Genomic DNA, 12,367 nt, shown 5'->3' on the forward strand with positions numbered 1-12,367 from the left:
CCTGGAGTGGTGTCTTGCAGTTCCACTGACATTTTCTACTCCAGCTGAAGAGTTAAGCTACTAATCCAAGCTAAAGGAAACTACAGTACATGTCAAACTGATTTAAAGGTGGCCAAGCTCTACAGTTCAGATCCAAGCCTACACCTCAGTCACTGTTCCTCTAGCACTCACTTCAAGCCTGGCTCAATGTTGTCTTTCCTCTCAGGTAGAGCCTTGGCTATAGAAAGTGGTAAAAATTCACTGACTTTTTCAGAACTTCCACCAGCCAAGATTTTGGCCTGTATCTTCTTTCTGGAAGCTGGCCAAATTTTTTCCAGTTTCCAGCACTATTCACTCCTACTGCAAGTTTCTGCTCTAGTGTTTGGGTCATTGCCTTGCTTGTGGTATATTTATAAATGCTTTGTGAAGAGTTAGTAAATGAACAATTGATGATTCAATAAATCATCAATCCGCTGCTACCAAGGCTGAAGGATCTAAAAGACATTTACAGCCACAACTTAAAACACCCTCCATCACCTTCTACTGTTCTTGCTAACAAAGGTTTTCTATCACTCACTATTCCTGCCTATAAGGTCTCATAACATACTTATCAGTTACTCACTTTCTATAAAATACATCTTCCTGTAACCTTCAGAGTGTGAATATGCTTATTTACGTACAGATGTCACCAGTCCAAGGTTTCTGTAAGGAGCAGAAAAGGCTGCAAATCCTGTGGCATGTACAAGGCAGACTCATCCCATCACCTTTGACAAGGTGAGAATTCAAGTTACTGAATTCACTGTAACTGGTAGGGTCAGTTCATTTTTAGGGGGTGCAGGATTTGTTGTGATGGAGGACAAAATCTTTTTCATCTCATGTTTTAGACCGAGAGTCTGATCACAGACTTCACAGTGGCTCCATCAAAAGTGTTAACTTGTGTATTGCATTATTGACTATGCTGATAATAACCTGGCACTGCTGAAACAATATCAACAATCCTGAGATGAAACACACTTTATCTCAAATATTCCTTTTTCAAAACAACCTCTCTTCCTATTTTCCTAGGCACAACGAACGAAATAATTGTTCTTGTTCACAGAGGATAAAATAATTTTTCTTCAGATCTTCTTTTACCCACGGGAAATCTCTTTTTCCACCCAGCTAAAGAGGTAATCTATTTTCTTTATCCTTCCACCCTAGTCCAGAAGCTGTGTCAACATGGTTAACTGGATACCTGATAAAGCTGACAGAATGTGCCTCTCCGACGGCGCAGTTCGGAATATGGTGTCAGTGGAAGTGACCTGCGCCGCTTCACTGACATTAGAGCATCCCTGGAATGGCTATTACGGTGCCAGTAGATGTGGCTAAGGCTGATAGCAATCCATGAAACAACCTTTCACAACCACTCCAGGAGAGAACTAAAGCGTAGACGCAGAAAATGTTTGAAATTTTGCAGGGCTATCATGCAAGGGGCCATGTATTTTCTTTTTTAGCAATCTGTGGGACTCTGTCTGCTGTGCAATTACTCTGTGCAATAGAGGGGCTAGGATTTATATAAAAACATAGCAACCAATTACACTCCAAGCATTCTGTAGGTAGAGCATTTTATGAACTAGGATAGCACGAGGCACCACTTTTGAGTGTAATTAATCTTAATTAATTCCCTCATATTTAGTATTAGCCTATCTGCGTATTTAAAAACCTATCTGACACACCCCCATCATACTGCCTGAACATCTCCTAGCGAATTAAAATGAAAAATGACTATAGCAATTATTGCATGTTTAGCTGCAGGAATGATTCTTAAATTACTAATTTCCCAAGACGTGCTAATGTAGCGACTGGCTTCTCGTGGTTTTGGGTGGTTCAGTTTACACATAAATTTGCATGGATTTAAAAGCAGCGCAAAGTTGTGCCCTTTTAAACAAATGATTCTGACTTTACGTCTGAAAAGGACACCAGTGCATCACCACTGTCATAGAATCACAGAATTGATTAAGTTGGAAAAGCCCTTTAAGATCTTAAAGTCCAGCACTGCCGAGCCCACTGCTAAACCACGTCCCCAGGTGGGGGCCTCATCCTGCTGGCCACAGTACTGCTGACACAATCCAGGATGCCACTGGCCTTGCTGGCCACATGCTGGCTCCTGCTCAGCTGCCACCAACCACCACTTTGCACTGGTGTGGCTGATTCAGCGCGTCCCTTCTCGAGCCCAGCAGTCCCGGTGCTCCGAGCTTGCGAGCCCACATAAAACTCCGCGTGTTTGATGCTTACGTGGTAGGAAGCTCTTTCCTCCCTGTCCATCGGGCGTGTCACGTACATCCTGCCAGACACAGGGTCAATGCTGAAGACTTCCATGGGCGGCTGGTCGGCTCCCACTCCGGTGATGCTGTACCTGATATGGATCTCTTTGTCCTTATCGGAGCGAATCTGCGCGGAACGACAGAGACAGGGATCCATAAGTTCTGGACGAGAGCCATATGGATGTTTAAGCAACTTTAAAGAACTGAGCCTGAAAGCTGCACAGATGTAACACCACTGTCAATTCTGACAAGGGAGCTGAACGCCAAAGGTTTGGAGAGAAGCCATAAAAAGTGTATTCCACATAGTTTCAGCTATTTTACTTCTCTTTTATTCTTGATTATTCTCTAGAAATCATTGGAATTGTGAGGTTTTTGACTAACTCAAAATGCACAAAAACCACTGTTTATGTATACTGAAACCACAGTTTCCTTAAAATGTCCAAATTTTTCAGCCATACCCAGAGTCTCCCAGCCATTAATCACTTCTGAAAATGCTGTCTGCAAGCTCCCACACCGTATTCTCAGTCCCTGTGACCGTGCACACAAATACTCCCATGAAATTTGAAGAACAGGGCTGTTTGCTCCCTCTTTGTCCAATCCTGCTAGCTTGACAAGGCTAGGCTGAGAATCCCCAGTGGGATATTAGCATTTTATGTGATTATTTGCTGAGGAGAATGATGTTTTGGACATTGTTTCTGAAAGCCCTTCCCTCCCATACCTTGCAAACAACACTGCAAAGCGAGTACAGCACAACAAGTTGCACGAACCTTAGATACAGAGCCAAGGAAAAAAAGAAGGGAGGTTAATATGTTGTCCTGGCAACCCCGACTATCTCTTTAAAACACAAATTTAATTTTCTGATCAAATGCTGAAAGAAGTTCTTGCAACAGCATGACTATTCCCGAAAGAAAGTGCAAGGTACAAATAAATTACCACCCCCCGCACCATCACAAACTGTCTTGGCACTGCAAAAGCAATGTGAATAATTTTTTCCCTACCAGGTCTATGAATACAACGAAGTAGTGGGAAGATAATAGAACCCTAGTACCTGAGTGCGTGTTGTCACCTCTGCTGTGGCAGCTGCATGCTTGGAGTGCGCTCAGTGGGTGCAGGAGACCCTGCGTCCCCCACACAGCCTCAGTTTGGGGAGCAAGGGTGGTTTCCCAAGGGAAGAGGAGGCTTTGCTTGTCAGGCAAAGGGATTGAGAAGGGGCTGTGGGCTTTGCAATTCCCCCCACATGTGACCTACAAATATTCCTTCCTCTCCTGACCCAGGAGGCTGACGAGGTGCTGAACGTGTCGGTGCAGTGCAGTATCAGATCCCTGGCTCTGAGACTCTCCTTTGATACCTCTGTCCAGATCACCACCAAGTTTGTGCACTGTTTTCTTTGTACTGCCTCCACCAAACCGTCTGTTCCTGTTAACAGCTAATCATGTCAGTTATTACAGGGCACTGCCAGGATTGATCCGAGCGGCACCTGTGCTGCTGGAGCTGAAGGTCAGGGAATAGAGGCAGTTTCATCTGTCTCTTCTCTGAAGGATTCACTGCTTGTTACACTCTTAGTATCAAGGAAAACTGATTGGACTTTACACTGGTATAGTTCACTTAAAAAAGGGGCTGGGAACATTGAAAGTGCCCTCATGTTGCACACAAGGTTATACAGGTTTTTGTGGGCCTAGTGGGTATTTGCAATAGAGACCCAGATAGACAGGCATGAATCCAATTTCCATTAGCAAACTGTGGGTGAAGAAAGGTATATTAAAATCAACTTTTGCTTTTACAAGTGTGGTTTTAATGATGAAAGCCAACTCCCCAGCTCAATAACTGAAGACCACAGCCCCCATTTTCAGAAGGTCAGCCCTCACCCTGCAAGTGGAAAGGGCTGGAAATCAAACTGGTTTCAATATCTGTACAAATGCATAGCTCAAGTCAGGGAGTTCAAGATTCAAACCTCTCTGTCCACATCTGTAGCTTAAATAAGTGATAATCTAGGAAGTCACTGCTGGACTTCCAGCTTTGAGCCAGGGTGAGGTTCCCACCTTGGAAACTAAAAAGGGTAATGTGGGACACACAGTTGTGTGTCTTCATCACAGTGTCTGTCTGCACAGCTCCAAAGAATCCATAACATAAATTTTTCCTTAACAAAGGTGGAAAAAACCTACAACAACCCAACCAAGGCACCTGGACTTTTCCTGCCTTTTTTGCTCACTGGAACATGGAAACTGGGAGGGTCTCCCCATCCCCAGCCTGGCTCAGCTATGGCTGTACTTGAGCAAAAGCACCAAAGAGCTAATCAGTCTCTCCAGAGAACCAAAATGGAAGCAGTTTTAACCCAAATCTCAGAAGAGGAGAGTCTGTTAGTTCTTCATGGACATTTTTCTGCTCTATTTCCTGTTGCATATAGTACCCAGATCCCATTGTGATAGAAGCATTAGAAATGCATAGAGAGAGACAGAAGCAGGGAAAAGGAGCCTGGATTTAAATATTTAGTGCTAAAGGCACTATATTTTATTTTCAGGAAATGCAGATAAACAGAAGCTCTCGAAGAAAGCTATGTACAGTTTAATAAAGTGTACGCTATAGGATGTCCTTGCAGCACTTTTATTAGCATTAATAGGGACTAGGCTGTCTGTATGTAAATCATTGCAGATCTAGGAGATGGAATATATCATAAGACCCACACGAGTTACCAATTATACTGAGAGAAATCCATGAGCTAATTATACTGCATTGAGCAAAACAAAGATAGGGGGAAATATGCTGCAAATATTCAGCAGTGACTCGTTATTTGCTGTTAATTGTGATCATAATACAATGGTCTGCCTGTTACCTGTACTTAAATCCATTTCCACTAAGAATACAAGGGTGTGAAGTGTTCAGAAAAAATCACGTAAGAAGTAGCACTTGTCACAGAAAGTTGCAAAGACCATTGACAATGAAGCATAGTACATATTACTACCAGGGAGATATTTATCACACACATGCTTTTTATATTGGAACATATAATTTTAACACTCTTAATGAGATTTAAAATAAAAAAAGATTCTTCAGTAATCCTTTAACATTTTGACCAAAGGTTTCATTTGCCTAATTCCCAGGGTGCAATTTAGTAAATCTTGTTGAGAAGTTAAGAACATTATCTGAACACAATGTAAGGTTTACTTCTTTTGTTGAAACCATTCCTGGAGCAGTTTACCATAATAATAATAATAAGAATAAAACCTCCTCTATTCCCAAGGAGCTCACTAGATCAGGAGAAAAAATTACTGACTGGGGGAATTTACTGGTGCAGAAGGGAGTTACTTTTTCCTTCATTTATGCCTGGGAAGCAAGAAGATGGTAACAGATCCATATGATAATCTTCTGACTGGAGAACACACATATGAATTTTCCTTTCATTTATCTCTCCTTTTATAATGCAGTCAAGAGGTATGCAGGGCTCTGGGTTACAGAACAGATGGCAGAAGGATGGTTTTCCTTAGCTGCATTTATACATTTTTTACTCGGAGAACCCTTGGAGCTTTGAGCTTCTCCAGTGCCAGGCATGATACAACTCTGCATATGATGATGTGAGCAGGATGAATGATGATGGTTGATGACTGTCATAAGGGGAATTTGCTTGTAAAGCAGCTTTTATGCTCTAAAAAACCCCTCTGGGATGGAGTTTGGAGTGGATTGTTACACTGGTGAGGGAAAATGTCCCAGATCAAAAGGCAATTTATGTTGGAAGATTCAATCCCTTGTTCCTACCCTACCTCATGGACACAGGTGGCATTTTCCATGCAGGAAACCTTACCTACTCTGACAGATACAAATGGACCATCTGGGAAATGTGGAATCAGCCACCAAAGCCCCATAGGGAACGTGCAGCAGGGCCAGGCACTGCACTGGTGTTGCCAGCCCTCTGCTTGGCTGTGGCCAGCAAGGACAGGGTGGCCTTGCAGCCCAACAGTGAGTGGCTGGAGCTCAAAGCATTGATTCATCATCCAAAACAGAGCACAGGGGCTGCTGTCAATGTTTGCAACTCAGAACCAGAACACCAAGAGTCTGACTCAGCCCTTGTTTCTATAGAGTATTCCCAGAAACAGGAGAAACGGTGTGATTTCACAGATGGCCATTTTCTACTGTGGGTTCTGATATAATAACTAAAATGTGTGAAAATGAACATTGCAACTCCTGAGATAATACAGGGCTAAGCCCTTCCGAGCTGGCTTTTTCCTCTGCAGCAATGTCACATTTAGATAGAAAAGCAGCCTGTGCTTGTAGCCCAGGACTGCATCCTGCTTTTACAGATAACATCTTAGGGTTTGTGCATCTCTGTCAGGATTTACTGGGCAGCTAAACCATTCCCACAAGTTTTACTGGTGAACAGAATTTCAAGTGATGAGTTCCTCTAAGGTACTGGATTTTGTTGCTGTTTTTCTCCTGTTGATCCATGTCCTTGTGCTCTCAGCATCCCCCTTTCTTGCCGAGGGGTTTGAATTCACAAGCCCTCTCTTTCACCCTGGCAGATGACAGAAGCCACCACAGATCCCTCTAACGCTCCCATGCCAGGAGCAGGGGTGATACAGACTATGGAAAGCTGTGTGGTCAGCAGATTGGAGGGCACCAGTGAGACCATAAATGGAGCGTGACATTGCCAGAATAAAAAGTGTCCCGATGGATGCTGTTTGGATATCACTGAAGGAAATGCCTGGAGGCCTAGGAAATGGGGTGTGTAAGAAAAAGCTAAACAAACAAGGACAACTGAGCCTACAGAAGAGGTGCCTGTAACAGCAGGGCTCCTGTACCTAAAAAAACTATATTTAGAGAATTTCACGATCCCTACGTGATCTCGGTTCTGTCCATCACCATGCAATGTAATATAGGAGGGCCTGGAAATGTATCTGGAGAAAGCAAAGCAGGACATTTATTCACTGCTACATTTTCCTTCCACAGAGCAAACCAGAAAATAAATTTCCTTGTAAGTTCTGCATCTTGCTCTATAACATATGGAGTCCAGAATGCCCTTCAAAAAACACTTAGTTTCCCAAATCTCCCATAGAATACTATGCAACATTTGCACTAATATGACCTGGGGATACTTAGACTTGATTTTTTTGTTTTATAAAGCCCATTATAATTATTAATGAACGCATAAAATAATGTAAATGATAAGCAGTGTCTTTCATTATTAAGCTCTTAGCTATTTTGCCCATTAAGAAAACCAAATTAAAATAATTGAAGACTATAATCTGTCATGCATTCAAAATGCTCCATAGAAATTCAGACAGGCAAACATATTCAAAGCCTTTAAAAGAGCACACTTAAGAGTCAGTCTAAGCATTCCAGGATTGGCTCATTAATTTTAGTGGAAATATTTTAATTCAGCTCCTCTTACTGCTTATTGAAATCTTTGCTAAGGAGTTATTTATTTTTAACTGAATTTGCAATATGTTTAGGACTCATTTGTATAAAAGTTCTTAACTCTTATTTCACAGTTGTTTTAGAAGCCAGTAAAGAGACACATCTCTAGCCCTCTATTTCCAAACAAATGACTATGTGTTGCTGAAAGAATCACATATGGTTTCAATAAAAAGATGCAGAAGTCAAGCAGACAGAGAAAAACTAATACAGACTTGGAGACCCAGCCAGGTGAAGGTGACATTTGTTAACTCCAGTCTCCTGTTATCACACTTGCCAATGATCCCAAACTACGTCCCAGAAAGAAATGAAAAAACAAACAAACAAACAAACAAACAGAAGATTCTCTAAAACGTTTCCCTTGTCTTTGGAGAAAAACGTCTCTTCAGTGCCTTGCAAAGAGGATGTTTGGACATGGCAAGGCCAGCTGCCATTTTTGAATAAAACCAGCAATTCCACCAAATCCAACACTGAGTTTAACAGCAGCCTGCCTGCAAGTCTTCATCCCCCACTGGACAAAATGACTATTGACTGAGCTGAGTTTCCTATGGCCATGGTGTTTGCAAACAAGATTAATTGGGAAAGATCTCTATTGGCAAAGAAAGAAGGGATGGAATCACACATTTGTACTTGTGGATTTTTTTTCCCCCTCAACTGGGACTGGTTTCATCTCACACAAGATTTTCTAAAAACTCTGTATCTTGTCCCAGATAAACAGAACAGAAGCAAGCCGTTCCAGAGAGAAATCTATCCTGTGTTGAAGGCTTAAGTATACATCAAATTTCTTGGAAGAAGTAGTTTTCTCTTTCCACTTATTGTAGAGAGAGAGAACCAAGGACTACACCTAAATTAGATACCCAATTTTCATATGATTGAGATTCACTGTGATTAACACCTTTCTTCCTGCAGTTACAAACAGCATTTCACTCCTATCACTGCTACTGTCCAAGAGCTTAAGTTTCTTCCTTTTCTTTAAAATACAAATCCAAAGCCAAACTACAAAACACTCCCTTTGACCCAATGGCTGGATTTCTCCTATCTCAGGTTAAATCTTCCTCTGCTCCACCTGAAACTTATGCAAACTGATTTACAACATATTTGTTTTGGTAAGAGATTACAAGTAGCATGCCAGAAGGATTAAACCTGTCATTTATGTTTTTGATGTACCTGATGATGCAGCCCTGCATTAGAGAAAGAAACAAAACTATGAGATGTTTGAACCCAAAAGACAAGAACCTCTCCTGCATGCCTGGCTTGTGCTCCACCACCTCCAGAGGAGCCTGTTCCCACTCAGCTCGTCTGCTCCTTACCAGGAGGATTTGCTTCCTCTGCACGGACACTGTGAGTGCTTGGCTAAGGTGCTGCACCAAATGTTCAGCTGCTGACAGCTTCCAGCATTTCACAGGTCCTCTGGCTTCCATGTGGCTCCCTCTGTCCAAGGGCCCCTCTCCAACCCTGCTGCTCCCCTCAGGCCAATTACATCCACATGGACACCCTTCTCCAGAGTCTTCCCTATGCCCATCGGCAGCTTTGATAGTTTTCACTCCTTCTCTCCCTTCCAAGTTTTTTTTGAATTGTTTACCAGGATTTTTCTCCTCTACCTGGACAAAAACATAACACTGAGCAGATGGAGAACAGCACATAAATCAAGTTCAATAAGGAGCTGGTAATGCAGTGGGAGAGGAGAATTTCTGCCTGTGACTCTGGCCAGTAACTGTGTGAGACCCCACACATAAGCACAGGATGAAATTGAACTTGTAACGTTCACAGTCTAATTCAAAACTACCATTATTCTGCTTGGATAAAAGCAAAATAACAATCCCTTTGCCCAGGAAACCGAATTTCCTACATGATCAGATGAGATCCTACGAGCACAGAACACCTGGTGTGCAGCAGCACATTCAGGCCAAGGGATGTGCTGCAGCTTAACTTTGCTTTCCTACCTGCTGAAACAGCAAAGAATTTATGTTTTAGCGTGAGTTGTCCTGACACAACAAGATTGAGGTCTGCAGGGCTCATGGGGCCAGTCTACTCTCTGTAATGGTAGCTGGGCCAAAGTTTCTGAGTGGTGACTTGGGACTGTCAGCAGCTCAGATGATGGCAGACCTGCCAGGTCTCTGTCTCTACCAGTAAAAACACAGTAAATTGCAATTTTTTGCATGGTCTTCATCATTAAATAATTAAGTAATTTTCATTACTTGCTATTATGAAGGTCAAGAAGCCAGTGTGTTCAGGAAGGGGCCAATACTAATGGATCTTCCACAACTAATGGTAATTGATACAGCACAGTAACTTCTAAAGCAATATGTGCCTTTCTTTGGGCCTTTTGCAGCCGGTTCAGTTTTTAAGAACTCCACTGTGGAAAGGCTTCAGACTGTAGCAAGGTGAGAGACAGGGAGGAGAGCGTCTCTGATGGGAAGAGAAGATTACAGTGGATCAGCAGAACACCTCCACGTGACCAACGCCTTATCACTGCCAGAACATTGATAGCAGAAGCAACAAAACTCATTTTTACTACTCTTTCTCTTATCTCTCCTACAAGAGAGCAGATTCTTCACTGCAGTGACTGAAGGCATCCCAGTGGAGCTGATGTGCTGCTATCAGGTGAATTTTGGCCCTGAAGAACTGAGGCTCGTTCATACTGTGCAAGATGCAAGTGGCTGATACCGACTGACTGGGATTTGAACCCGATGCACAAGCCCTCCTCTGCTGTAGAGGATGCTCCACGACAAAAGGTGAAAGGAAATGCCTCCGGGAGTTCAAAACACACTGCTCTTATTCCTGTGCCAGAGGAGTCGTGACAGGCAAGAGAAGATCATTCTTCATAATCTATTTATGAAGGGCTACACACTGTTTCTTTGCACAGGGTACCATCCTGCAGCACCTTCCCGCAGCTGACCCCGCAGCTGTCTGCGATGGCTACGCCTAAATGAAGGCAAAGTCAAGAAAAATAAATCAGGGCAGTGGGAATTTGTCCTCATTTCTTTTTGAAGTGTATCTGTCCTGAAGCCTTATGTCATTACATCATGTCTGCCACAAAGCCAGCTTGGAAATGAGAATCTGGCACCTTTCTGGGTAAAACTGAGCAGGAGACCTGAATGCCCAGTGAAGAAGATAAACAAGGGTAGCAACCACTGACCTACACAGGAGCAACCTGACCACTGTAACTAATGATCAAGGCTCTCAGCTGGTATAAATCAGTGTAGACTCACTAGCTTCAAACAGAGACATGCTAATTCATTTCAGCTAAAAATCTGGCCCATGGCACTTAAAAATTTAGCTGCACAGCAGAAGAACAAGTGAAGAATGATCTTCTTACAATGACACACAACAACTTAACACGAGCAGCATTCCCCCCATAGGACAGTGAGCTCGGACACAGGGAACAAGCATTCAGAGGAGAACAAACACACTGGTGTCCTCAGGGAGGGAGTTTTTCACAGAGTCAAGGGGTATAATTGGTCTTAGTGTGACCTTTGCTTTTGTAGTGAGCTCTGGCTTTTCCAGTCATATACAGACATGCACTGAACTCACAATGGCACGATGCCTACAGATATTACTGATCATGGACAAGTGATGCTGTGACATGATTGTGAATGCTGGTCTCAGCATAAAATAAAGCTTTTGGACCCGTCTGCAAATAGCTAACAATAGGAAACAACGAAACCCTCCAGTGTGTCTATTTTGGAGAACAAAATCTGCTGAGGCTCATGTTTGAGACACTACTTTGGGATGCTTGCAGAGCAGGATTTAAAGCTCTGCAGCTCTCAAAGTCTCTCTAAAAAGTTTAATTACAGGGAAAGCAAACCCTTTTGTTTGCTCTGTAGGGTAGATTACACAGCACAGCATACAGAGAGGTTATTTCAGTGGTCAGTAAAGGGAAACACCAACGTGAAGAGGCAGGAAATGAAGTTCTTGCTATGCACTACAGGAGCAATGCCAATGGGCATCAGTGCCGGTCTAGACTCGGTGATCCTTAGGGGTACCTTCCAACTCGAGACAGTCTATGATTCTATGATTTATTGCCCACTCAACAAAGTCAGTGCGAGATGACTTTGGTCCTGGTGCCTCGTGCATTAGGGACAGGAGATTGCCTGCATGGAAATTTCAAACCTGGCTGAACTCTGCTCCTTTGGAACGAATTCACAGGGCTGAATTTCTGGCAACTTTTTCGTCAACTCTGTTTCTGTGTGGGTTTGATCTAAGACCCCTGCTTGCTCTGACTTGAATTCATGTTAGACTTATTCATATGACTTATTGATGCACTTCCCATGCACACACTTCTAATGCAAGAGGCAGGCAGGCCAGCTTGAGGATACGGTGCCATAGATTTAAAAAAAAAGGAAAAAAAGCAATATTTTCTGAGATGTTATAGAGCCTTCTCATATCTCACTTCCATTCGTGGCACATTCTGCTTTTGGATTTAACCCTCCAAAGCTAGTAACAGTCCTCAAAGGTCCCAAACACAAGCTTCCCACCCTCCCCAACCCCCAGTAACAACAACTTCATTCATATCATCCTCCTAACAAGGATGGTGGAGTCCAGTCTGGTCTGGGATGCTAATTCTCAACTGCCTTTTTAATTTCAGGTACTCTGATAGACATATTGAACTTCTTGATAATTTTTTCTTTTTTTTTTAGTATTATTAATTGATAATTTAATTTCTGATCTGGTGAATTACA

The 12,367-nt window shown here is 42.7% G+C and overlaps 1 protein-coding gene across 1 annotated transcript in view; it reads right to left on the reverse strand.

The window, feature by feature from the left end:
• The window catches only part of CDH4 (cadherin 4), a 421,930-nt gene that overhangs the window by 96,754 nt on the left and 312,809 nt on the right, over positions 1-12,367 (reverse strand). Inside the window, exon 5 of the mRNA XM_027881637.1 lies at positions 2,254-2,409. Within this exon, the coding sequence (XP_027737438.1) occupies positions 2,254-2,409 (156 nt within the window). The remainder of the gene's footprint in view (positions 1-2,253; positions 2,410-12,367) is intronic.

Source organism: Empidonax traillii, unplaced genomic scaffold (genome assembly GCF_003031625.1).
Source record: "Empidonax traillii isolate 1590-97213 ecotype Southwest subspecies unplaced genomic scaffold, ASM303162v1 scaffold91:size2966241, whole genome shotgun sequence".
Taxonomy (NCBI): domain Eukaryota; kingdom Metazoa; phylum Chordata; class Aves; order Passeriformes; family Tyrannidae; genus Empidonax; species Empidonax traillii.